General features: G+C 34.1%; 4 protein-coding genes across 8 annotated transcripts in view; all 4 read left to right on the top strand.

Annotated features, from left to right (window-relative positions):
* The first annotated feature begins 1,068 nt into the window (after positions 1-1,068).
* On the top strand, positions 1,069-4,414 carry LOC100178143 (cytochrome P450 2C15-like). Its single transcript, XM_002120675.5, has 9 exons — positions 1,069-1,328; positions 1,399-1,544; positions 1,958-2,060; positions 2,309-2,418; positions 2,738-2,853; positions 2,920-3,035; positions 3,310-3,454; positions 3,541-3,704; positions 3,766-4,414. Exons 1-9 carry the CDS (start codon positions 1,089-1,091, stop codon positions 4,081-4,083), a joined length of 1,458 nt encoding a protein of 485 aa, XP_002120711.4. The 5' UTR covers positions 1,069-1,088; the 3' UTR covers positions 4,084-4,414.
* Positions 4,415-5,374: 960 nt separating this feature from the next.
* LOC100180514 (coiled-coil domain-containing protein 171-like) lies at positions 5,375-18,692 on the top strand. Its single transcript, XM_009860332.3, has 31 exons — positions 5,375-5,631; positions 5,708-5,821; positions 5,928-6,105; positions 6,367-6,479; positions 6,886-7,082; positions 7,507-7,627; positions 7,863-8,023; positions 8,361-8,514; positions 8,975-9,062; positions 9,188-9,285; positions 9,480-9,584; positions 9,817-9,969; positions 10,268-10,380; positions 10,720-10,801; positions 10,909-11,097; positions 11,520-11,636; positions 12,224-12,366; positions 12,854-12,949; positions 13,399-13,556; positions 14,181-14,318; positions 14,397-14,505; positions 14,800-14,896; positions 14,986-15,121; positions 15,415-15,578; positions 16,011-16,085; positions 16,398-16,543; positions 16,959-17,040; positions 17,096-17,149; positions 17,485-17,643; positions 18,049-18,185; positions 18,515-18,692. Exons 1-31 carry the CDS (start codon positions 5,509-5,511, stop codon positions 18,579-18,581), a joined length of 3,867 nt encoding a protein of 1,288 aa, XP_009858634.1. The 5' UTR covers positions 5,375-5,508; the 3' UTR covers positions 18,582-18,692.
* Positions 18,693-19,090: 398 nt separating this feature from the next.
* LOC101242912 (amyloid-beta A4 precursor protein-binding family B member 2-like) lies at positions 19,091-21,890 on the top strand. The gene is given in 2 exon segments (XM_004226059.4): positions 19,091-20,328; positions 20,330-21,890. Coding segments are annotated over 2 exon segments (1,431 nt in total). The 5' UTR covers positions 19,091-19,263; the 3' UTR covers positions 20,696-21,890.
* LOC100182860 (xylan 1,4-beta-xylosidase-like) overlaps positions 21,891-27,573 on the top strand; it is a 15,373-nt gene continuing 9,690 nt past the window's right edge. The window contains exons 1-11 of one of the 5 annotated variants that reach the window (XM_018811996.2): positions 21,891-22,063; positions 22,734-22,927; positions 23,033-23,192; positions 23,572-23,720; positions 24,229-24,377; positions 24,668-24,784; positions 25,296-25,499; positions 25,835-25,947; positions 26,165-26,411; positions 26,571-26,660; positions 27,028-27,221. In XM_018811996.2, coding sequence (XP_018667541.1) covers positions 21,935-22,063; positions 22,734-22,927; positions 23,033-23,192; positions 23,572-23,720; positions 24,229-24,377; positions 24,668-24,784; positions 25,296-25,499; positions 25,835-25,947; positions 26,165-26,411; positions 26,571-26,660; positions 27,028-27,221 — 1,746 coding nt within the window. In that variant the 5' untranslated portion in view covers positions 21,891-21,934. The remainder of the gene's footprint in view (positions 22,064-22,733; positions 22,928-23,032; positions 23,193-23,571; positions 23,721-24,228; positions 24,378-24,667; positions 24,785-25,295; positions 25,500-25,834; positions 25,948-26,164; positions 26,412-26,570; positions 26,661-27,027; positions 27,222-27,573) is intronic. The other 4 variants (XM_018811992.2, XM_026834570.1, XM_018811993.2 and 1 more) reach the window with 4 other exon arrangements.

Below are 27,573 nucleotides of genomic sequence, written 5' to 3'. Positions count from 1 at the left end.
GCAGCTATCCCGCGCTACGAAGAATGACCCGAAACACTATTTAACTTATTCGTTGCGAGTTATAATCGTGTTGAATGCTATACATACGGTTTCTTATCAAGGGGTGCTAGAACACGCTGGTGAATAAGTAATTTGGCAGTGTTTAACACGTACTTGTACAATATGCTGTGTATGTATTTATTTATATGATCGAGTAACGAAGTATAGTTTTAGCATGTCAAAGGAAAAAGATGAATTTTAGTTGCATTCATCTTGTAGAGTCGTACTCCACGCCTTGCGCCAAGACGCCCTACTAGACTATAAGAGCGAGCAGTCTGCAACTATACTTGTGCGTTTCTCCCCGACACGGCCGACTGAAGATATCTCTAGAAGACCGTCTCCATGATTGCTATTGTTCTGCACACGAGTAACGTATTTGGTGGACACGAATTACTTCAGTTGTGTTGTTTGAGATGCGCCTTTAAACGTAGGACATGTAGAAGTAAACACAGAATGTGTAGATGGCTTCAGGTGTTTAAGCGAACGTAAGCAACCAGATATCTAACAAAAGTACAAAAGACAATATATAGTAGTGGGGAAAGATTGTACACCTTTTTTGTTTTATATACACTTTATAGAATTACTTTTATAGTTTGGAATATACATTTTGCTTTATAGAAAAGCGCTTTTACTTGCCTTTTTTAAATGTTGGCTTATATGGTTATGACTATATCATTAAAGATTACTGATGTAATGTTGCTATGTTAAACGCTGTTGTATAGGAAGTTAGGAAATATGTTTTACTGACTATATTTGTGTTATAAGATTGTAAAAGTCATCATAAATATAGTTTATAAGTATATTAACCACAGTGTAAACAACCGGTACGTCGAGTCACTGTGACTTTTCAGTAAGGAGAATGTTTACGACCTCTCAGTAGGTGAAAGGGCCATGAAAAGTCATGCCAGTAAACAGACACCAGCAACGCATGTGTTATAAATACAGACGCGCTGTAAACGTGCGCAGTTGGTTGTAGTTGCATAGAAGATACTTTGTATAACAACAATAGACAAATGAGTATGTTGGTAAACTTAGTTACAAATTTTGACATGAGCATCGTTTTAACGGCAAGCTGCGCTTTCGTTTTTATTTTGTATTACTGGTACAAACGACCAAGGAATTTCCCCCCTGGTCCGAGAGGTATTCCGCTTTTGGGTATGGTGCCATTCTTGGGCAAACACACAGAAAAAGATTTTAGGAAATGGAGCAAGAAGTATGGACCTATGATGTCTGTGCGATTGGGTCAAAACGATTGGATTGTACTCGGCGACCACAAGACTATAAACGAGGTAACTTATCGTGAAGTTTGGTATAGAATATGTTATTATAACATGACCGTAACGATTTTCCTATTAACAGTGCTTGGTGAAAGGCGGCAATTCATTTTCTGGTAGACCAGACCACCCTGTGTTTAAACAGGTTACAAAAAATCACGGAGTGGCGATGGTTGACTATGGAGATCATTGGAAAGTTCAACGACGTTTTGGGTTAACAACACTCCGTGGGTAAGCGAATGTATCTGTATAAGAAATGGCATAGATGGTAAAAAAGGATATAGAATATATCTTCTGACGCGTGCTACATAAGTATACACATAGGAAAATTCTGTGAATAGATTTATTTACAGTATTGTACATACACTGCTCCTGCATTTGATTTGTTGCTGCTTGTAGGTTTATGTGTCCTTGTGTAAGACACCTAAAGGTAATTGCTCTTTAATCCAGTGGTCACAAATGGATTGACCAAATTTTCAGTTGCACACAAAAAACAATCACGCAAAAAGTTAGATACGCGGTAACTCCTAAGCGGGCACGAGGTGTATGAAACAGAACACCAAGTAATATAGGCCTACCGACTGTCGTTGTCTGTGCCAAGCTAAGTTACATTCATTGGTAATATTTTTTTATGTTTTTTTCAGCTTTGGTGTTGGCAAGCGAGGCATGGAAGATCGCATTGTGGAAGAAATCGCATATTTGAACAATGCCATTCGTTCAAACAACGGAAAACCATTCGACATTGCGGTACGTGTGTAAAAAATTATTACCACCTTTCCTGTAGTAGGGCGGGAGGAGATGGTCTCCTTTAGCACATAATGTCGAATTATCCTTATCGTGTTTTAAACAATTAACATCGGTCTATGAGAGTCGTGTTGTTTTTTAACGAATGGGATGAAAACATACAATGAAAAGGTGTCTCATCTTTCCCCACCATACTATATATGAATAATAACCCATAATTTTGAAATTAACTGTTTTTTGTTTTATTATAGGAACTTATGGCAAACGGAGTTTCAAACAACATTTCCAGCATTGTAATGGGTCAAAGAATGGACTACAATGATGAAATATTTAAAACACTCAGTAAAAAAGCACCGAATAGGTAACAGCTGGCTTAGTTTGCTTTGTTTTAACAACTGTGTTTTTTGAATGAATGATACTATTTTGGCATGTTTTACCCTCGCGTGGCGGGGCAACAAAATTCATTACAACACGGGTATTCTGTTTTATACACATCGTGCCTGCTTAACGAATTACCACGCAGGTGTATGTGTAACTATGTAAGTAATTTGTCTTTCTAATTTCGTTTTTATATTTGTTTAATCCTCACTATAACTATCGTATTCGAAACGGTATAAACTAACTTAAGTTTGTGTTATGCTCTATCTTGTAACTTACTCATGGTTGTACGTTTATAACAGCGACACAATTGGGAAAATTACGAAGTTGGTTTTGTACATGCCGTTCTTAAGGAATTTGCTTTTCTTGTTTTTAAGCAAACCAAAAGAAATGAACAAAATTAACACATTAATTCGAGGTAAAGTTAATGAGGAAATAATTCCTTGTGACCTTTAAGTAAACTTGTTTTTTTTTCGTTTTGCAGAAGCAATCGTAAATTGGGTTTCGCAGCATAAATCTACTTATGACGAACACAACGTTAGAGACTTTATCGATGCTTTTATTGGAGAACAAAAAAAAGAAACTGATGTTTCCTTTACGGTAAAGGCTGCTACGCTGTGCCTTTAACTTTCAGCCATAACATTGTGTAGTAGGGTGGAGTAATATGGGTGGGGTGTGACATGACATGTTTTCGTCATGTTTTGTTGACCTATTTCTAATTGGTAGTAAAGAAAAAATATTTGCATAATTAATCAACCACATTTTCGCAATTCTAAAAGAGCCCACTATATGTATTTCTCCAGTCTACTATGTATATATGGAAGACTATATGTACACGACAGTTTATGTTACACGTATATACTGCATGTTGTAGGATCTGCAGTTGATCCAATACGTACGCGACTTGTACGTTGCTGGAACTGAAACAACAACAGGAACGTTGCGTTGGGCTGTGCTATGCTTAGTTCATCACCCGGAGAAACAAAACAAACTACGAAAGGAAATCTTCGATGTAATCGGTATGTTAACACAGCTTAATTACACTATAGACTTGTAGTCATTCTTCAATACAATGTAAGCTAAAGAAAGATTTCATTTATTTTAGGCCGTGAAAAGACACCTAGCATGAAGGACAAAGCTCAAATGCCTTACACATGTGCATTCATGCAAGAATTGTTTCGTTTCCGCACGCTTGCACCTCTGGGTGTACCGCACAAGATCAGCAATGATGTTCAAGTACAAGGGTGGTCCATTCCAAAGGGAACGTGGGTAAGAAGATATGCTTTAATAAAAAAATCATTTTATATAATCAACTATTTGACTATTCCAGCTTGTGTGTAACTTATGGGCGGTGCACAACGATCCTGATGTGTGGGACGAACCAAGCAAGTTTAAACCTGAGCGCCACCTCGATGAGAAGGGAAACTTTGTTCAGTCTAAATACGTGATGCCTTTCTCGGTGGGTCCACGTCATTGCTTGGGAGAACAACTAGCTCGAATGGAAATCTTCATCTTCCTAGTTTCAATGGTTCAGAAGTTTGAGTTTCTTCCGGATCCAAATGAACCACGGTTGTCCGAGGTCCAACAGGGCGTCTCAGGATTCATGTGTGTACCCCACCCCTTTAAACAAATTGCCAAGGAAGTTTGAATTAACTAACAATCCACGTATAAATTACTATAACATATACATATGCTATAGTGTATATCATAGCAAGCAAACGAACAAATATAAGTGCGCTAAGTTATTGAGCTCGCATATCGGGGCCATATAAATTCTTTTTTTTGCCCACAGTTGTTCTTTTTCTTTGCCATGATCGTTTTAATACTCTAATTCTTTACTCTCGCATCTAGTTATTATAATCTTTTGACTGTATTTCAACCATAATGCCGCATGTTATATATAAGCATATAATTACGACCACTTTCATTTTTGATCGAAGATTGTAATTTCAAAATAAACCTTGATCCTACGTTGCGGCAAAGCTCGAACTTTGGGATTAGGGTTTAATCAATAAGTATTAAAAGTAGGATACTTTATTTGAGAACTTTTAAAGATATAGAAGGGTAGAGAAAATGGGACACCTTTTTATTCTATTTTCTCGTACCATTTGGTGCTTGTTTAAAAAAGTCATCCCGTTATTTTGTTATGTCGAATAACTTCGTACTGTTGTAAAATAAAATATTAAAGACCCAATTTCTGCCTAATGGTGATGTGGTATGTCGGAATATCATAAACAAATAAAAATGTATCTTTGTTTTTATCAATAACTTTGTGAACGTGCTCATTCATTAGAGCTTAGCTCTCTGCTTTTTTATATCTTTAATTAATTTTTAACAGAGTCGTATAAACACCGAGTAGTCCAACTGCCGTCTATGTGTGTCCAAAATAGAGCAAAAGTGGTGACTTTGACAATGGGTTTAAACGAACTTAAGTTTTGTTTGTGTTTTCCTATTGTGGGAAGGTGTAAAATAGCTTCTATTTACCTTACCAAACATTTTTTAGAAAAAATGTATAAATTTAGCCGCATTAAATGACTAAAATGTCGCAAATCAACCGCTTCTAATTCTAATTTTTGACTTTTTTTGACACAGAAAACAAATAACACATGTTTTTTACATTTTTCAACCTTTAAATTTGTTTTTAGGCCCAAGTTTTTCTGTAATTTACCGAAAAACATACATTTTCCCTATACCTACTGTGTTATTTTGGACCCAAATTGCCGTTCAATTTGTGTTTTACGTAACAATGGGTTGGACTACTCGGTATTTCTATGGCTCTGATTTTTAAATGCTTGCTATCAGTATGAACAAAGTACACTATACTATCTTTTGGTATTAATTTTAAGTTTGCGAACTATTACACAAAATTTTAAAGTCGATAAATTGGAAACGGAAAAAATAGTTTTGTATGTTGACTATGTTCATTTATTTACATTGAAACTTTCTCATGCGTAACAATACATGACGTCATATCAGCGGTTTCGTTCTGAAATTCGAAAAGTCAACAGTGCTGATTTGGAAGATTTAGGCAGCTCGGTATTTCTGTTCAATCAGATTTAGTTGGCCGGCTAAAATGGACGATTTAAATGACCAACGTCGACTTAACTTCGTTTCCAATACGACAAGTGCAACGTCGCTGTATAGAGAAAATATGGAGTCTGGTGAAGAACCTTTGCTGGGGCGACTACAGCAACAGGTTTGTATCCTAAACCATGTATTTTACGGTGGGGCAGTTTTTATGCGTCAGTTTACCTTTACTTTTTTATTTGTAGCTTAAAGCGATTCGCAATGAGAATCATGAGATGGTGCAGCAGACTTCTCATTTTCGAAGAAAAATTCATCAATTGGAAGAAGAAAAACTTACGCTGACTGAAAAGTTAAACTCTGTAAGAATACATAAAAATTATATACTTATTAATTTTAAATTCTGTACTTCATTAAACATGTGTTGTGGAAATGTTTCCTAGTTTTCAACTAAAACAATACAATTAGGACACCACTGATCTCAAGTCAGTTATTGCCCGTCTGGAATCTGAGGTTGAAAAAGGAGAAGCAACGAGACAAAGTGTGGAATATGAACTTACCGTGACCAAGAAAAGGGCAAAAGATGTATTAAGAAATGTGAGCAAAAAGGAATCGGTCACATCAAGGGAGAATATGCTTCTTAGTGGTAAGTTAGTTTATCATCTGTATTTAAAATGTTGCAAAGAACGTTCTGGCAATTATTGCATGCAATTAATAATGGCTGATGAATTGAATAGTGTATGAATTTTCTTTTCTTTTTTTTGTATGAAAAAGTTATGTATTTAACGTAATGTTAGGTAAATTACAAAATGTTGAGTATATTTGAATAGTTATAATGTTCTATGAGGCGCTGTTCACTACTGATAAAGAGAAAAATTATAAATGATTTTTCTGTTTATTAACACAGATCAAAAGTCAAGTCTTGAGTTAAAGGTAGAGGAAATGGAGGTGGCATTAGAACTTGCACATAAAGTAACTGCAGACAATGAAAAAACAATCGCCTTTTTAGAGGAAGACAAGGTAAAAATACTTCTATCAAACACAAGTTGTAAATATAAAGATAATTCTAATTTTATAATAAGACATGTGGTAATTTATGTTATGTGAAAAAATTTGTCAAACTGAAATGAATTCGACATCTTGCAACTGTGCGATCACAGAACATCACGGAACTTACTTTGGTTTGTGTTCTCTATTAGGTGTGTTTAACTATAAACCATGTGTTATATCTCACTATCTGATATTGAAGTTCAAAGGTAGAACACTTTAACCAAAACCAAACAACGTCATTCCTATGGGCCGCACTTGACATTAGAGCTTGGCGAACCCAAACTTGTCTGATTTAAGTTTAGCAAATCCATAAATATATATAATAGACTTCTATGAATATATATATAATAGAAGCCAAAATTTTGCTTTTTTCTAGAAACAAATCCATTCGGATGCAATGGCAGCTGAAGCAATATTGAGGTCAGAAAATGAGAAGACCGTGGAAAAACTGGAGGAGGTTACAATAGATCGTGATTCGATTCTTCAGAGATTAGAGGATTCAAAATCTTCTTTGATCAAACAAGAGGAAGACTTAAGAAAGGCGGTAACGGAACTTCAAATTTCAATGGAAAGGTTTGGAGTTAACTTTAAAGAATTAAAGTTTTTTTTCTGCTTCTGAGTTATAGGGTACTATCAATATTGGTTTATTAGCCTAACTTGGTTTTGTTGCGATTTTTTTTTGATGTTTGTTTGTTTGGCAACCTAGTGTGATTTTAGTATTTATAAACCTTTATAGTGTATCTACGAGTTAATTATTAGTATATTTACAAGTAGGATTTTTAATGAATACCTGTTAAACCTGGAGTTCCCAACCTGGAAATCATGAGCAATTTTCAAGAGGGCCATGAAAAAATTGGAAAAATAATAATTTTTTAAAATTATCGTCTTAGGCACCATGGCATGTAGATGTTACACCGTATTGTTTGCAAACAATACTTTATTTGCAATTTTAAATTTTTATGGCACATTAAAAATTCGAAAAAAATTTGTACTAAAGAGAGCAGCACCTTCGTCATGATTTGGATGATTGCACACGTCGTGCTCGAGCACTTGAGGAGTGCGTTGAAGCAGAACGCGCAGCTCACCTGGAATCAAAGTTCAATTCTGAGATTATTCAGGTAAACTGTGGACATGTGACTTGTTGTGCCCCAGCGTATCCCAAAAATGTCAGTCGTTATAACACAGCTTACACAGGTACCTGTATTTTGTGTTGTATATGTATTATACTTTCTTTTGGTGAGCTTATTATTACTATGAAGCTGGTATTACTTTGGATTGTATCTTATATTAATTACAATAGACTTTTTTTAAGTTTTACTTCTCAATAAATTCCGAGTTGGTGATTGTGTTCAGCTGAAACAGCAAGAGTTCCAGTCACAGTTAGCAGCGGAGAGAGAAGTTTGTGATGTTTTGAAACACGAGGCTGAAGATGCGAATGCCAAGGCTGATGAACTGCAACGAGAACTTGAGTTTCACAAAAAAGAAGCGAAAAATGCAAACGAAAAGCTGGAGAAGTAAGCCGAATATAAAATTATGTTTTTTCTTGCTTTTATTTTAAAAATAGGGTTTAAAACAGATTGTGGCGTTAAAATGTTAGCAAAAAAACTTAGCTTAAAAACTGCAACTTGTTTCATTAAGCTTTTATTAAATATCTGCTTTAAAGCCTAAATTACATGGGTATAGTTTTCTATACAAGTAAGGTCTATCATGAAAATCTAGGATTAAGACCAGAGGTGTTCCATTTGTTAAAGTTGCTGCCGGGAGCAAAGCATTGAGTTATTTTAGTCCTTTAATGGATAATAATATTGTATATTAAAAAAAACGTTTGAGCACATTCAATGTACTTTTTAGATCTGTACAAGTATATGCTGACATCCGGAAGCAACTGGATGCCGAACTTGCCGAGAAGACGAAGATCATCGAAGAGATGTCCGGACAGCTTGAGAGTCATCAATCCAACCTCGATCAGTTGAAACAGGAGCTCGGAAAAGCGAGGAAAAGACAGGTGATCTCTCGCATCTCTGTTTATCATAATTATTCAACTGATTGGAAAATTAGGAAGAAAAAATAATGAAAGGGAAAATGCTATTGTGTAACTACTGGTGTAAAAAGAAAAATAATTTATATATTTGTCTGGTTTGGTTAATTTAACACAAATATTTGACACAGTTTTGAAGTTTATACACTCGAAAACCAGATAAAGCTCCAATTTGATTCTCTTAATTTGTATAATGCTGTAATCACCTTTATAATTAATTTCTGTATAAAGGTGGCTGTACACAGTATCTGGAATTCGTCTGTTTTGTCCGGATTTCACTGCCGCATGCGGAATTTGGAAATGGGTTTGAATACGACTTCGCAAGCGAAATTCGCATGCCGTATACTGTGTACAGCCACCTTTAAAGATTAAATGATAATACATTATACATATGAGGAGTTTTAATCTCATTTTTTCATTAAATTAGATATTCCTTGATGAAACTTATGGGGGCAATGTAAGAGAGATGGAATTACTGCTGGAAAACTTTGGTCTTCAAACTGAACCTCGTGCATGTAAGTTTTATGTGCTGGAAATAACATTTCTTTGTTAATATGCTGTGTGATTCCTATAACTGACATGTAATTTAGAAATTTAGAACATGCTAAAAGGTAGAAAAAATCTTATTTTTTGCTTTTAGCTTCTGGGAAATCAAAAGGCAGCAAAGATCCGAAAATTGTGTTGGAACGAATGAAAAACACTTTGTTTGGTTACCAGAAGCAAGTTGCTGATTTACAAGTTGGTTATGTTTGTGTAGATTTCTTTGTTTTTATTTTTAAAAAAATATTTTTTTACATTTTTGTCTAATAACTTTTTAAAAGTTTATAAAAAAAATTGAAAAAAAAAATTTGTAAAAAATTTTTACAAATAAGTAATAACGAATAAAATATTGGTATAATACCGTTTAATTAATTACCCACCACTTAATACAGGATAAAGTAAAGAATCTTACTTCAGTTGAGAAACAGGCACAAAAAGATTGTTCAAACTTCCGTGACTTGGCTGTAACAAGAGAAAAAGAACTACAGCAAACTCAGGTTAGTTGTTTGTGTGTTTTTTCTTTGAACAAAATTTAGTTGTTTGTGTGTGTTTTTTTTTCGAAAAAGGATATAGTTAAAAATAGTATAGCAACATGTATCTTTAGAAATGCATTACCTAATTTTGGCAATAAAGTTATACCATTACTACTTTTCTACACGATTTACTTTTCTATTTCATTCATTACAGTCATTAAACAAATATTTTTTTTTAAATTAATTTATTTTACAGAAAGAACTAAACGAATGTGAGAAGGAATTGGTCAGCATTCGAACACAGCAAGCAGAATATGAACGAGAGGTCAAGAGGTCAAGTGATGACCTCATCAGTATGACCTCTGAACTTGAACAGCAAAGACAAAGATGTCTTCAATTGGAAACTAACGTAGGAAAAAATTGTTTTATCATGTTTAATAAGCGAATAATTTTGTTTTTTACAATTCCAATTTTTGTCATGACCTTAATCTACAAGGACTAAACAGTGAAGGTAAAGTTTTATTTCACTGTTTATGTTACATTCTATTCCTACAATGTGACAAGTCATTAGACCTAAGATGTATGCCACAGTCAGCCATTACCCCAACACCCAGGGTACTATTCTTTATGTTTTCTATACTGTTTATTGTTCATTTTGAAATACTTGATTTGTACTTTAGTTGTGAATGAGCTTTTTCTGCTTCTAGGTTGGTTCCATTCAAGACAGATATAGTAACGAGACCGACATCCATGTTGGCTTCCTAAGAGAGTTGCTACATGTTATTTGCAACTCAAATGGGGAAACTAACACATTGACTAAGTACGTGTTTAATATGGCGTATTAGTGTTACTGATATTTGTATGTAATGGTTAGCAGCAGTGCGCCTTTTTTCAGCCAAGAGGATACTGGTTTGAGGCGTAAGTCTGTTACCAGTGTGGACATTTGTGTCGTTGGGATACTTAATTGCTATATCTGATACCTGATTGTCCTCTGTTTAAATTCTCACCCAAACACTAAAAAATTAAAAACACCTGCAAAGTTGCAACTTCTGTAACTCGTGTGGGCACAAGGTGTATGAAACAGAACATCTGTGTTATAAAAACTGCTGTTTTCCACCATAGAGGATAAATAATTTAAGTTCATATTTTATTCACTTAGATTTACCTGGCTTGATGCTTCACTTCATGTAAGAGACGGTCTCGATTCACTCATTTCGAAGTTTAATCGATGCAATGAACAGGTTTGTTTGTTTCTTTTATATATGAACTTCCTTATATATAAGCGTTTTTTAGAAAAGTTAAAATAATTTATGCCAAGATGAAATTTTGACAAATTTTGATATTCCAGTGCAAGACTTTGGAGTCTTCTTGCTCCGAGATGCAGAGATCGATCGGAGAGCTTCAGAAAGCTCACGAGTCCTCCGTGGATCGACTTGCGGAGCGATGCAGGGAGAGAGAGGAGGAAGCAGGAAGACAGAGGAAACAACTCGAGCAACATTATGAAGCTCTTCTTGCTGAGATGAATGGGAGGACAAAGGTAGAATAAACATTTTTCAAGCATGATCATCTAAAAAAAGGAATCTTATTATTTTTCTGTTAGTGTGTCTAAAACCCTAAATATTACTTAAAACATAATTCAGGAAGTTTTTTTTTAGTTTTAAACTTATCGTATCCACTTAAAGAAACACGGTATCTGTAGATACTTATTTAACCACTTTACTCATGCTAACTGTACATGTCTTCATAGAAAACTTAACTGAAATAGTGAAAATAAAATGGTGTGTAAAAATATTACTCAATATTAAATCTTAAAATTCTGAAGCTAATTTTTTTTTCTGGTTTTAACTCATAGTACCCACTGAAAATAACACTTCTATCTGTGGATATTGATTTAACCATTTTATTCCCTATTAACTTTACACAAATTTGCACATTTATCAAATTTGCATGTTTGTATAGAAAACTCAGAGTTTATGTGATGAAGCATGGGGAAGAGTTCGAGCAAATGAAGGAATGCACGAAGGATTACAAGCAGAATGCGCTCAGCTACGTGGCGAAAACTCTAATATGGTCCAGGTAAGCCACAGTTTTTAGTTCTACCTATAGTTTTGTTACTGACTCCAGATAAGAATAATTAAGCAAAGGTCGTTATAATACGAAAGTTTTAATTAGATAGTTAATGTAACATGTTTTGACGTTACATTTTTAAAAATTACACCTTGATATTTAAACAATTTGTTTTAAATAAATACAACTGATAATTTATGGTGTGTTGGGTTTAGCAGCCAAGCTTTAATTTGACAATTTTCCAGTAGTTTTCAAAAGACTTATTTTAACACTTTTCCCTTTTATTTGACACTTATTTTGACACTTTTCCAATATTTTTTAAAAGCATGTTTATAACGACTGTCGTTTTATTGTTATTCCCTTCTCTTTGTTCTTTTAATTAATTTGATCTTTGCTATTGTATTTAAAAAAATAAAAAAATTGTATTTTTTGTTATAAGAATAATATGTAAATATACCAATTATTGTAACTATTCTATCTTTACAAACTTTTACCCAACTTTATTAATACACTGGCCATTTTCATTACATTTGAGCATACAGTTAATCAAAACTTGAATATTTCTGAATTTTTTTTTTATTTTTATTTTTTGACAGGAGCGCAGTGCCCTTGTAAGCGCATGTGTGTTGTTGTTGGGAGCCGTGTATCCTCTCATTCGAGCAAGAGATGATTTATCCTTACAGTGTTCTCTATTAACTAAGACCAACAATAATGCTGAGATTTGTAAACAACAGATGAGGTGAGCTTAATGTTGTGACCTTCAGTTGTTGATTAATGAGAAAACAAAGTTCTTTTGATGTCACGCTGTAAAATATATTATTATTAAAACAAAAAACCTTCAATGTTATTCGGCAATGTAACACGTGGCTCATGAAATACCGCCTGGTGGCGCTATAACAAAGAAATGTAAATAATTGGGGACCCAACTTAATATCATAACACTTTACCTACTGATGCTATGATAGACGAGCACATATTAGACCAATGCTTTCCAAACTGGCTGTAACGAACTTAAGGGGTAGCCAAGAGTATACAAATTTGCTTTGTTATAGAGGTGACAGATTCAAGGCTTGTCGTTGCTACCAATTTAGGCCTATGTGTCCTTGGGCAAGACACTCAACAATAATTGCTCCAACCTAGTGGTCAAATTGTCATCCAAGACTAAAAAATCAAGTGCTGTTGCTTCGCCACTCCATAAAACAAGTTACATTCACTCTTTTTTACAGAATGTTGGTTGAAACTTTATCGGAAGAAATAGATGGGGAAAATAATAAGAGAATCACCTCTGTTGATTCATTTAAGTTTATTCATCCATTGATTAGGTAAGATGCAATTCCAGTTGCGTTATTTTGTCTAGTTAAAACTATGTTGGTTTGTAGATTCTTACATAGTTTCCTGTCATTGGACTGTAGGCCAAGATCTTTAATTGGATTAGAAAAATTAAAGAAAAATCTTTAAAATTATTAAGATTAAAAAAATGTGTTTAATGAAATGCTTCAGTTAGAACTTCATAATAAAGGGACTATGGACAAAAAAAGATTTGATCTCTTTAGTTTACTCACTTTTGTAGTGTTACCAGAAAGTTTGTCAACTGCTCATTTTTTTATCTTTGTTCACAAAGTAGCGTGATATGCTAAGGACAAAGTTGGCTTGTTATCATTTAAAACTTATTAAAAACATGATCTGAATATGCACATATGTAATGTTAACCCCTACCCTTATATTCAAACATACAAGTTACCCTGTTTAATCAAATACCTTTATTTTTTAGGTTTAGGGTTGCTGTAGTAGCTGTTATCGCAGCGAATCGACTCAAATACTTTGGCACACATGCTAATGTGTCTATTTTTACATGCAATGACACAGCGATTAGTAACTGTAGGGTTATGGTGGTGGCCGGACAGGGTCCAAATATAAACATTAAATGCAGTAAGTTATTTACCATATAATATGTCTTGATAATGTTTAAGAGATTTTCTGATTGGATTATTGTAATATTACCTAATGTTAAATTTTCCTTAATTAAGGTTAGAGTAGGGTGCACGTTTTAGGTTTAATTCTTGAAAACATAACAGAAAATTGCAAATTCTGTTTAAAAGAGTGGGTCGTAACTTTTTTAAACTTGGAAGTACTACTTTTTTTGTTGAACACTTGAATTTATCACAAACTAATACTTTTTTTTATAAAAAGGAAAAGTGATTCCTGTTGAAGCATTAAGATATGAAGCCTGGAATATGATTGTATTTCATGGATTAAGGGTTACTGGCATAGATCATGCACAAAATTTATTTTATGTATGTTCTAAGGTGGGGTAAGACGGGACACCTTTAACACATACTATTCAAAAATCCTGATTGTATTTTACACAAATAACACTGGTCTATGGGAGTCGTGAGGATACAGTTTCATATTTCCTTAAATGTTCTTTGTTTACTACCAAAAGAGATAAAAAAACAAAAATACAATGAAAAGGTGTCCCATCTTCCCCCACACTGCTATATATCTCAGTACAGTCACTACCAGTAAACATTTTGTTATTTTGTTCCCAAATAGAGTCGGATGAACCGACAGTAACCTCACAGTCAGACGTGGTTGCTGATTGGTTGACAAGCAGTCACCTGATCCACAACATACGGGATTCTACATGCGGATTGGTCGATGCACTCAAAAAGAATCGGGGCGACAAATCAGGTTGGGCTAAACTTTTCAAATATAATAAAATAAATTTTTTTTATTCTTAAATAATTTTTAAATAAAAATTAATTGCAGGTTATATGTCGAGAGCTTTACTAAAAACGGCGCAAAATTCTTTCATTAAATTGATGGAGACGACCCAGCCCTCTTTCCCTCATTATATTTGTGAACCAGCACTTATAAGGTAGGAAAATATTCATTTAATTTTTAACTTCGTAAAATTAAGATAAGATAAAACATAAGATAAACTGTTACACTTGAAAATCACAGAGCCTAGTCTCTATATCTGTATTCATGCATTTAAATGTCTGTCAGGTTTTGCTAGATAATTGTAAAAATAATGTTGTCTGCTACTGTTTAATTGGCATTGACTTAACTGGTTAAGTAGGTATGTTGTTTTAGCAAGTCTAAAAGAGAGATTAGTCTAACTGCTGCCATTGCGTGTATATGTATGAATAAATCATATTGGATATTACAGAGATAGGAATTGTTTATGCCGGATGTTGGCTGGAGGACTTGAGAAGATTCTTCGGCGATCCTCACTTAGAGAGGCAGTGAACCTCTTCTCGGTTGAGGTAAATTCATCATTTTTATATTGAAAGTTTTATCATTCGAAGTTTAACTTGATAATAATTAAACATAAATGGCTTCTCTTTTTTTACAGCACTCTTTTTCGGCTCTCCAACGCCATCTACTGGGATTCACAGAGCGTCTTCACTCCGGAGAACTCGAGAAGCGAAATCTCCGCAACGAGCAAGGGAAGCTACGATCAAAAATTGAAAAACTCAAAACTTACAAAAGTGAAAAAAAATCATATTTATAAGAGTGTATTTTTATAACAAAAAGTACGAATTGAAAAAACTGAAAACAATCTTATCAAATTTTTTTTATTTTTGTGGGGTCCTTTATCAAAGGAATTTAGGCCAAATTTGTCACATTACCCCGAATAAAATCCAATACGACTTTTATAAACAAAATTGACAAAACTCAAAAAAGCCAACCTCAAAAAGCAAAACGCTTGACTTTCTGATATTGCCCACTTATTAATTTTTTACAAACAAAACCTGCATAAGGTAACGATATCTTGATGTAGGTGAAGTGGAAAAGCAATCGGATGAAATTCAAGGTTTTAAGGACAGAGAACGAGCATTAGTTGCTCGATCAAGGTTTGATGGCGTCTGCGCTGAGCTCAATGCTGCCCTCGAGAGGGAGAAAAGAGCGCAGAAACTTCTTCATGAACAGAATTCGAAACTTCAGGTTGGAACTTTTGTATAAGGATAGGATATATATCAATACATTCTATTCTATGTGGGTGAGGTCATGTAGTATGACCCCCTTGGAACCTTGGATTTGTGAGGTGCTGTAGCTTGGAAACTGTTGTATAACACGTACATCTATTCCATGTGGGTGAGGTCCTGTAGTGTGACACATCATTGGACCTGGGGTTTAGGCCAGGATTGCACATCACCCAATTATTGGCCCCATATACATTGAGATTTAACCAAATTGGTGTATTAACCCAGCAGTCAGCACCATTATCTTTCGCTTGTAGAGAGTGGAACAGCCAATACTGAAACACACTTTTAAAATGAATCAAATATATCACAACGTTTGCCAAATGTATACTACACTAGTAGGGACTGAATACAAAGTTAAACTAAAAAAAAAGTGTTTGGTATTTTGTCAAAGGAATTGAGTGGGAAGTTAGAAGAGACAACTACCGACCATGCAGAGAAGGACATGACACTTAACCAAGCCATAACTGTAAGCGGTTGATGATTTTGTCTTGTTTATAAGTTGCTTAATTATTTACACATCAAAATCTGCAGTGAAAACAAATGTTGTTTTGCTGCTAATTCTTAGTTAATTTGGTCTTTGCTATCCTTTTTTAACAGATAAATTAACCATATGTTTTGTCTAACACAAAGCTATCAACGAAAAAACTTTTACATGCTAGATGTTAGTCTGCAGAGCTCACATTTTAATAACTTTTCACTGTGTGTTTGTTACATTTCTATTACTTGGTACAAAAACAGTCGCATTTAAATTACATGAATGTCACTCCAACCCTCTCAGGGCTTGACCGAGGTAAAAATGGATTTAAAAAGAAGTAATCAAACGAAACGTGAACTTGAGAAACAGGTCGGGCATCTTCAGCATGAACGTGATCGACTTAACTCAACAATACAAGAAGCGAAAACTGCTTTAAAGAAAGCTGCTGGGTGAGTTAAAAAGTGCTTTTGACTAAGGAAACATACGTCTACAATGGTAGTACTGTCCAGCCTTGAACCTGTAAAATCTGGGGTAGAAGCAAGCACACTAACTTGTTAGCCATGGCACCGGACAAGTTAATGTTTGGTGTTTTTTTTAAGGGAAAAGCTAGAAGTGTTTTAGTATAAGGTAGCACACTCTTTACAATTTGGTTAGGGTTTTTATTCATTTCCTGGTATAGCCATAAAGTATCAATCATTTTGCAATTGTAATGATATATTTGTTTCATTTTAGAAGTGTTTTTCAGTATTTGCTGATGCACTCTCTACAATTTGTTAAGTCTAATGTTTTCAGTTTTTCGCCAGTCTCGCATTTTATATTATTTGCAAACTTTATGAAATACTGATTAATTTGTTTTACTTTCAGGGAAAAATCTTCCATAGAGAAATATTTTGTATCTGTGGAAAAAACTCTGCAGAGCGCAGATGACGTTGAACTTGCAAATAAGGTGACAAATTTCCATCAACTTTCCATCAAATATTAACAAATTTATTTTTCCCCAGCTACGAAACCATGGAAGCAATCTTTCAAATCGAGCAGGAATAAAAGCAGCGCAGGTTCTTTGGTTTTCATAACTTATAAAATATATGTATATTAAAACAATTAGGTTTTTATAATTTTTATAACAGCCCAATTATGACAGTTGTATTATGCTTTTTTAACATACAGTACAGTGGAGGAAGATTGGGACACCTTTTCAATCTATTTTCTTGTCCTATTTGGTAGTAAACAAACAACACAACAATCAAATAAATATAAAACCGTATTCTTATGACTCCCATAGACTGTTGTTAGTTTTTTAAAACACGATCAGGATATTTTGATATTATATGCTAAAGGTGTCCCATCTTACCCCACAGTAATACATCTAATGTTTTTTTTATATTTTTAGCGTGCAGTTGAGACGTTTGTTCGTGCTCAGTCAACCGCGGTGTCACGCATCAGTAATTTAGAGTCGCAGATCACTTCGTACAGGTCGCACATCGCTGCACTCAAGCGAGAACTCATGGATGCATGTCATCGAGAAAGTTGTGACATCACTTTAAACGAAGTATAAATAAATGAAACTTATTTATTCACACAAGTCGGGCAACGGCGGTCGTATAACATGGGTGTTACACTTTCTACACCTATCATGCCCGCTTACAAGTTACCAAGTATTTTTGATATGTTTCAGTTACAATTTAACCTTACAGAAAAGTCTTTGGTTTGTTGATGCTATGGTGTCATGTAAACTGTAGCAACTAAATTTGAAAAAATGGTAATAAAATATCTGTTAAGGCAAGTACCATAGTAACATAAAAATCTGGCAAACTACAACGGCCTATGCTGTTTGCCGAAATGTATAAAACAGTGCTGTGGCAGTAACAAGCTGCAAACTATATCATTATATGCATTATATGACAAGTTCATCTTGTTTTCTGCCAAACCATATAACAATATAGCCAATCAACAGGATATTCCTACACGAGAAAAATTCTACTCCCACCAAGACCCATTGTTGACTTCATCAACTCCAATGGAGAGTTTCAAACCACTTAAAGGGGAACTGGTTGATGAAAGTTCATTTGAGCAATTAAAAAGTGAACAGAGGTAAGAATGTGAAAAAAGGTATTTTATTCAGACAAGCAAACGCACTTAGTTAAAAGTTTTGAATTTTTCTGGTGGGAGTGTGTAACTACACTTGACTAGTTTGGTGAACTGTGGAGTTAATACTTTAAGAATTTAACACCAATGTGTTGTAGGCAATTTTGGGCTTAACCTGTTAATGATTTGCTGTTGATAGAAAACCATTCATTACATATATACTAACTTGTATGGGCACAGAATTTATGGAACAGAACACCCGTGTTATATAACCACTGTCAATGGCCATGTGATAGGATGAATAAGTTACATTCATTATTTCTTGTATTTTGCAGAGACAGAAACAGATCCTCTGCCATCAAGGACCTCACAAATACTTATCTGAATTCGTCGCAACTGTAGATTTTTATGTAAACTGGATAGCAGTAGACGTATATTTTTGGGTAGAGGCCTTAGTTCAAATGTTAGATGGTCTAACACTGTGGAAATTTATTAAACATGTTTTATAGTACATTGTTGTGTCTTGATGTCTCATAGGTTGTCGGTGGTCAAATGATATGCTATATATTGGAAAAGCCTATTTTCTGAAAATTTGTAGTAAGAAATATGAAAATATTTTGTTCATGCTGTCTAAATGGGCCAGTTTGGTTATGCTATCCATCAGTTATACTGGCAAGAGAGATTACCTGCAAAACGAAGGCAGAATGGGTGGAGTAATATTAAGGACATTGTATTAAAAGTGCGCAAACTCCTGTTTAAAAATGGTGAAGTTGTAGTAAAAACAAATGGTAATTAAACAGGTCAAATGCATAATTTTTTTTTGTAACAAAAGTTGAATTTACAACTACTGTATCTATCCTAACGTGACGTCAATGGGGATTCCCCGAACAAGCGGCTGGTGATTTTGCTTTGCGGGAAAGATTTTCATGCTAAAGTTTTGAGTATGTATATATGCAGTTTGCAGCTTCTATTTATTAGATATTGTTTTGTTTAATACAGGCCCTGAGCCATAGTATTTTATTACCTAATTTATTCGAGCAAAGACAGCGCGGACGTAACAAATACAACCGATTTTTGGCGGATTATGTCTGAAAGGGAAAATGGAGAAATCACACCACCCAACTACCTGCCTCTGGTCACATCACACAACACAGCATTGGATATTCTAGTGGCGGATTCTTCGTTTGCAGATCTCGACATATCAGCTTCTCAAGAGGATATACTCAATGGTAATACAGCAGAAGATGCTGATTTGTCACTCACGGAGTTAATTGATGAGGACAAGGCAAGGAAAGCAGTAGTTTTAAAGAGCAATGCTGCACATAATGGACTAAAAACGTTTGACGTTAGCAGAAACTATGAAGTACCTGGTGAAAGTGACAACTTTTTAGTCCACTCTAAATCTGATGTAAACTTGAACAATGATAAAATAAAAGAATCCATGACTGGTTTGTTTGATCTTGAACGTTTCGATAAAAGCTTGTCAGATTTGCAGGGTGCAGCATTCCGCTATGCTTCTCTAAATCAAGTTGGCTTTGATACTGTTACTGAAGAGTCGAATGATTCTGTCTTCTCTGTGCGATCCCTTGGATGGCTCCCAATGAATGATTGCACCTCTGATCCGGATGTGAGCAGCGCTGATGTCAACGCCTGCATCCGGCATCTTTCACAAAGTCATGGTCAGATCATGGATGGAATAGGAGCGTGGGGAGAAGGGAAGCATCTAAAGATGATCATAGAAGAGGACCTGTTGAAGTTGGTGGACCCCATCAGTGATGTTGTGCTGCAGAAGCAAAATATAAGGCAAATAAGAGTGTGGGGGGTTGGGAGGGATAGTTTGTATGACTTTGCATATGTTGTTAAGGATACTGAGCTCCACGGTTTTAAGTGTCATGTGTTCCGATGCGATATTGCTGCAAAAGCCATCGCACAACAGCTACACACCGCATGTGAGCAGGTTTCTGAAAAGCGAAAACTAGAGAAAAAGACAAGTGAAAAAGAGAGAGTGGCAATGATAGCGAAATTGCCGGAACGTAAATCAGAACCTAAACGGGAGTTTGATGTTCAATATATCGGTTATCGAAAAAATGTTGGTGTTACTGGGATGCCTGTTATAAAGGACACCATAAGAAAAGTGACTTCAGATGATCAAATTCTTTGTCGGAAAGGCTCTGGTATCTATCACTGCTTCTGCTCTGTTGATCACAAACAAAGTTGATAACAGCGTGCTTTTAAATTGCAGGGTGAGGTTTTTATCTTTTATGGGTATAGGCAACGATATCAGCATCTTTGCTTTTATAAGCGTAACTGCGGGTGAAACTTGCTGCCACGTTGTACAGTGTCTCCCAAATGCTGCCAAGCTGGCATTCGCTGTGCAGGAGGCTTGCGTTTTGCGTTATCAAAAAGTTGTTGATGCAAATCCATTGCCACCACCAGAAGTCAAACGGCCTTCTCCAAAACCACAAAAACGTTCTTTTAGTGAGGTAGTAAAAAGTTTTATTTTTGGATCCAAATAAAAAAGTTTAAATGCTGCTTACACAATTGTCACTATATGCATGCCATCATGTTTTGTTTACAGTTTTATTACATCTGTTTATACAAAGACACAGTCAGTCCCTTGTGTAGTAAAAAATGAACTGAAATCCAATTACTTCAATCCAATTCAATTAAGTTTATTACCAATCTACCAACAGTGTTTGCATATGTGTTTAATTGATACTCAACCATTTTTTGTATAAGCATATAAAAATTGCTTTTTGTGTTACTCAATCACATTTTCTGCTTCCTATTTAGTATTTATGTCAAAGCCGTTATTTTTATTGTAACTTTTATTCACTTCTCGTTTCAATTTTAATTTATTTCATATTATTGTAGCAGTCATTTATATATGTACAATGAAATGCAGTATGTCCGCAGTTAAGGCCCTCAATAGTAGGTCACTAGATACAATTCAATTATTGTTACCTATTTAACACAAAAGACCTGTCCATCATACATTTATTCACTATTAAATCATAATTGCCGATCCATTTTATTTTGGACATTTTTTAACAAAGCAATAACATTTTTATTATATATGTTTGTATAATTAACAAAACATAAATTTAAGGATTAAACTTGGATTTTAACTTTTTAGTTTTTTGTTCGTTTACTTTTAGTTTTTACTAGGTTAAAAATATTTACAAAGACAGTCACACATCTTGATTAGGCCCCATTTGTTCTATTTGAAGAAATCCTGTTTTTCAAACAGCCTTTTTACATCCTTTTTTTCTATTTTATAAATTACACTAAACCACTTTTCCAAATTAAAAAAAATTACAAATATTACAATTACACCATTACAGAATATTCATATTTTACTGTTTCATATTTCCCTGTCCATATTTTCAGCATCAAATTGCCAGTTGCAGATTTTCTTTTTGCATGATTTGTTTATGTTACTTTTGACATTGATTAAATGCACACAACTTCTTTCCAACTCTGATTAAATTTGTTTATCTAAATTTTATATAAATTTTAGCCATGGTTTTAAACCACCAACCATTTTTACCATGTTAATTCTATAATTCAGTTGTTTTCAGTTTATTTCCCACATGTTTGTACTTGTTATGCTTGGAGAGCAGTATTGTTTGTTTGTATTTTGTTTTGTACACTTGTTTTTCATACAAATGCAATGCCAGCACTAAACTACCTGGTTGTTCTCATTCATAGGCATTGTAAAGCCACAGGTATAAATATATACATATATATATGCCATGGCAAACATAATTAAGTTGTTAAGTGCCTTGTCTTGGTTGGTTTTATGTCTTGGGGAACGAGATGTGAGTCAAATTCTTCCATTTCGTGACCTCACCTTATCAAGAGAAGAAAGGGTGGAGGATTTGGTATGTATAACGTTTCTTTAATATGCATTTTATAACTTACAAAGTAGTATTAGTTTTTAACTCATTTCAAAGTCTTCATGGTTTGGTGATAGGAATCAGCTAGAATTTGACTTTACACTGTTTTTGTAAATTTTGTCTTAAATTTTAATTTTAGAATACTTTTTTACTCTTTCCAAAGTTATTCATGGTCTAATGGTCAGTGTTGCCCCAGTTTTATTACTGTAATCCCACCATTAAAGTCGGATTAATACATTGTGAGGCTACTTACCAGTCAAAGTTACTTAGGTTTTAGGTATTGAACAAATATTACTATCTGTCAGTGGAACAAAGTTTAAGACTCTGCACTCTTAGGAGTTTTACTCCATGGGAAAGACACTTAACAGCAATTGCTTGGTCCCTCATGGGTTGCTTAAAATGTCAGCCATATAGAAAACAATCACTCACAAAATTACACATATCGTAAGCGAAAGCTATCCGCATTGTGCCACAAGAGGATAAATAAGTTACGTTCATTCAAACTTTTATTTAGGACTTACTCCTTAAATTGATGAGCCAAATCTGGCCTAAGCTTAATTGTAGGTCCCTTCCTGGTCCTCTGGCAAGGGCTTTACCCATATAACGACCATCAAGTTTAGAGATATGCTTATTCTATAACTGTATTTTGCTCCAGGTTTCTCGCCTTACTGTAAAAGAACTAGTTCTTCAAATCTCCAGAGGTGGAGCTGGTGACAATGGTCCCGCACCAGCTATCACGAGACTTGGGATTGGTCCTTACCAGTGGAACACCGAGTGTCTCCGTGGTTACGCAATGAACGGGGACGCCACGTGCTTCCCTCAACCTATCGGCCTCGCTGCTACTTTTGAGTAAGAAAAAAAATGCTTTTTTAAAAAGTTTTTTTTTTAAATTAAACATTTTCATGGCCATCTAGATTTTTCTGTTTTTATTAATTCAAAATTACTTTATCCCAGCCAAGGTCTTATATACAAGCTTGCGAAGACCATCGCATTAGAAGCTCGTGCAAAACACAACAATTTTACAAAGAATGGAAACTTTGGCGACCACACTGGTCTCAGTTGTTTCTCTCCAGTTATAAACATTTTAAGACATCCGCTGTGGGGAAGGAATCAGGTACTTTTTGTCACCTTTTGTTTGTATTTTCAGATTATTATGCATGCCCTAAAAAACACCCCCTTTTTTTTTTTTTTGACTTTTATAAGTGAGCCGCTTATGCCTTTTTTTTCTTTTTAATTTCAGCTTAAATTAAGATTGTTTTTAACTTAACGAAGTGGTGTCTCTTCTCTCTATTCTTTTTACATCAAAAACATGCGTGTAAAAACACTCAGTCATATAAAAAACTTGTAATGATAACAGAAAATCATTGCTATAGTAGTAGATACCAGCTTGTTATATAATAACACTTATGCGCAAACTATATCATTTATAAAAATTGTGAAGTTTACATTTAAAAAACAAATTTTAATTTATTACTGCTACTCCAAATTGATAGGAAACTTTTGGTGAGGATCCTGTTATGTCGAGTCTTATGGCACGTGCTTATGTAACTGGGTTACAAGGAGATGAAATATATTATCCTGCTACTGCAAACTGCAAGCATTTTGCTGCTTATGATGGCCCAGAGAATATACCAAGTTCCAGGTGCCAATTTAAGCATAAAATATCTTTGTTTTAATAGTGACAAAATTAGGAATTCTCAAGGGCCTGGTTCGGGGTCATGCAGGGGCGTTAACTTGTCCTGTGGGCTACCGGCTTTTATAAGGGTAATTTATATGTTCTATAGCCTACTAATTCAAGTGATTTTTACTTTGTCTTCTTATCTTATGACAAGTATTGTTGCATAATGTTGTGCATCCTGTTCCTGAGCTAAGCCATTACCAGCCCATCCTGGTTTTATACCAGTTACATGATCTTCCCAAAAAAAGTGGCCTGTCAAAACAATTTCTATACAACATATATATTTTTTTCAATAAAAAGTAAAATGTTATGTTTTACATTATAACTGCTGGAAAACAATAATAAAACTTCATTGTTAGGGTAATATAGGCAAGTCATGTTTTAATAAAGCAAATTTTTAAACAACGTAATTTACATATTTCGCCTAGAAAATAATCCAAGTCATCTAATAATAATTAAAAAACATCATTAGATTAAGTTTCAATGCCAATGTGTCAATCGAGGATCTCGGCCGAACATATTTCCCAGCTTTTCGTGAGTGTGTACATTCTGGTGCATTTGGGATTGTATGCAGTTATAATGCTATTAATGGTGAACCTGCATGTGCAAGCAGTTATTTACGTAAGTATAAACAGTGTGTAAATAACATAAACTTATTTTTTCATAGATTTAGATTGTATATTTAACTGTTATATGTATATATGTTGTATATGTTGTACAGCCTATACTAAAAGCTTGTATGTGTAAGTCTGTTATAATTATTATATGTCTAATATTTAAATATCTATAAGTATTTTTATATGTCTTATTATAGTTTTTTTATATGTCTATTGTTTATATTTATATTTTTATAGGATTATATACTTCAGTTTACACAATTACATATTTCAACTTTATTCCCTTTTTACTAGAAACCATTCTTCGAGATAAATTCAATTTCAAAGGTTACGTTTCAAGTGATGAATCAGCCATCGAGTTCTTTGACATTTACTTTAAATACACAAAGTCGAACCTTCTATCCGCTGTGGGTGAGTCATGGGTTTTCTGGATGATTTAAAATGATTCTAAGCACAATTAAGAATTATTATATTAACTGTTTTCTATTTTAAAACAAAGGGTTAACAGCTACGCAAATCAAATTTAATGAAATTTGGGCAAAAACTAAGCCAATTGTTTATAGAAAATACTAAATTTTTTTCAAAGATTTTTTTTTCAGTCCAGTATTGATCTCAGCCATGCAGAAAACAGTCACCTACATGGTTCTACACATAGTAGCTTTTAAAAAGGCACTTCATGGCTCTGGTTCACATAATAAATAAGTTACATTCGTTCAAATTTATATATGAGTAGTATGGGTGTGGGGTTAATAGCAATTCTGGCATTAGAAATGTTTCCATTTTTCTATATATATTTTAGAGTAAAATATTTTACTGTATAACGAAAAAATACTTGATAAAAAGCACAACCAGGACAGCTTAAGCATAAAAAAGTAACCAAACAAGTCAAATTGTGAGAATAAATTTAAGTTTATGGTTCCAGCTGCTTTTGATGCTGGTGTGGATCTTGAGTTGACGAGTTACGGAAAAAACAATCGTTACTCGTTGTTAAATCAAGCTGTTGAGCAAGGTTTGGTGACGGAAGCAGCGCTCCGAAGATCAGCGAAGAGGTTGTTCCGGACGAGGATGGCTCTCGGAGAATTTGACCCTCAGGAGTTCAACCACTGGCTCAATGTTCCAATTGATGGTGGGTGAAAATCTTCTTCTTTTATTTAATTTTTTTTTAAACCGTTTTTGTCTATAAAAGTATTGTATATAAATCTACTTGAAAAACAGTGTGTTTTGTGACTGTACTAAAAATACACATGTAATGGGATTTTAAAACTCTCCTACCTTCAACTGCTTTCAATCATTTGTAACGTGAGTCATGGGTTGTGGAATGGTTTTATTGGGTAAAGGTTAGCTAACATGATAATTTATATAGAAGTCCAAAATAAACTATCCTAGACTGAACCATTACCAATTTTGAAATGTTCAACAATCTATGTTTATTAATTTACTTAAAAAATCGTATGGTTTTAGTGGTTCAGAGTTTGGCACATAGAAAGCAAGCAGTGGAGGTAGCTGCAAAATCCTTTGTTCTGCTGAAAAATGATGGAGTTTTGCCTTTAAATCATCGCTATGAAAATGTTGCTGTAAGTGGAAACTTTAACATAATTTAAACTGTAAAAAAGGTTTAAAGTTTTTCTTGAAAACATTTTACAATACTTTTTCTGTTTTTCTCAAAGATATTTTAAGTTTTTTTTTTCAAACGTGTTTTGAAAGTCTTTTTTGTTGACTTTTTTCCAAAGACAGTTTAAAACGTTTGTTTATTGTTTTTTACTGGAGACAATTTAAAATGTTTTTTCACAGATTGTTGGACCCTTTATAAACAACAGCGAAGCACTGACAGGGGACTACCATCCTAACTATAATCTGAAATATTTTTCCTCCCCACTATTTGCTGCTAACTCTCTATCGTCCTCTGGTGTTGCGCGATTCACAACAGGGTGTGTGGGGACAAACAACCAAAACCTTCCAATCTGCGCAACTTACAACTCCACTCATGTAAAGGAAGTTGTAACTGGTAGCGACATTGTGCTGGTGACGCTTGGCACAGGTAAGAATGTAGAATGGATCTCTAAATAAAGTTTTTCCTATTTAATTTTTTTCATTTTAAACTTAACTTTTTTTAAATTTACAAAAAAGTTTATTATATAACATTTTTCAAGTTTTTATTTGTATAAAATTTAAAACACACTCATAGTTTGTTTTTTAGGTACTGGTATTGAAGCTGAAGGCAGGGATAGGTTGAGTATGGAGCTACCTGGAAAGCAGCTTGATATGATCAAGGATGTTGTTAAATATGGTGAATATTGAATTTAATTTCAATGGTAGTTATATTAATATATATATATATATATATATTTCTTTTTTATTGTTATATTTATTAAACCTTAAAAATTTAATTGGCTGAGCATATTATATATTTTATTTTTTATTAAATAAAAATGCGAATAAATTTGGTATGCATATTTTTAGATCATTTTTTATTGGAAATGTACCATTTAAGTATTTTAAAAATTCTCAAAAAATTTAGTTGTCTGCTGTGATAATATGGAAAAGGTTTCATGAGTTTCCAAGAAGTATATGTTAAAAATGGATATAAATATTACCTTGATTCCATAAAATGGAATGAGTCAAACGGACAATTTATTTTAAGTGTTTCCATATAGCAAACGGACCTGTGATAGTTGTATTATTCAATGCTGGACCACTTGATGTTAGTTGGGTGATGGGCAACACTGCAGCTGTCATTGCTTGTCACTTCTCTGCACAGATGACCGGAGAAGCAATGTTGGAAGTTTTGACAGGGATAGTTAATCCAGCTGGAAGACTTCCTAACACATGGCCTGCTTCAATGCAACAGGTTAATTTTTAATGTTGAATTTAATTTCAACTTACTTTATTCTCGCATGGCCGTAAAACAACAGTGTTCAAACGCTAGTGTACTGTTTCATACACCTCGTGCCTTCTTACGGGTTGCTATGTCCGTTACAATGTTGGTGATTATTTTTTTTGACTTTTTCAATCTGCATGGCTGATAATTTGGACAACTCATTAGTAACCAATGGGTTGGAGCAATTGCTGTTAAGTGTCTTGCCCAAGGACACATACACCCACAATGGTAGCAAGTATGCATATAACACAACAAAACACCCCCCCAAAAAAAAATAACAAACTTAAACAATAAATGCAGTTAAAATTTTTACTCTCTTTTT

The sequence above is a fragment of the Ciona intestinalis genome, chromosome 5 (genome assembly GCF_000224145.3).
Source record: "Ciona intestinalis chromosome 5, KH, whole genome shotgun sequence".
NCBI lineage: Eukaryota > Metazoa > Chordata > Ascidiacea > Phlebobranchia > Cionidae > Ciona > Ciona intestinalis.
Note: the sequence above shows the minus strand (reverse complement) of the source record. Positions and strands in the feature narration are given on the sequence as shown.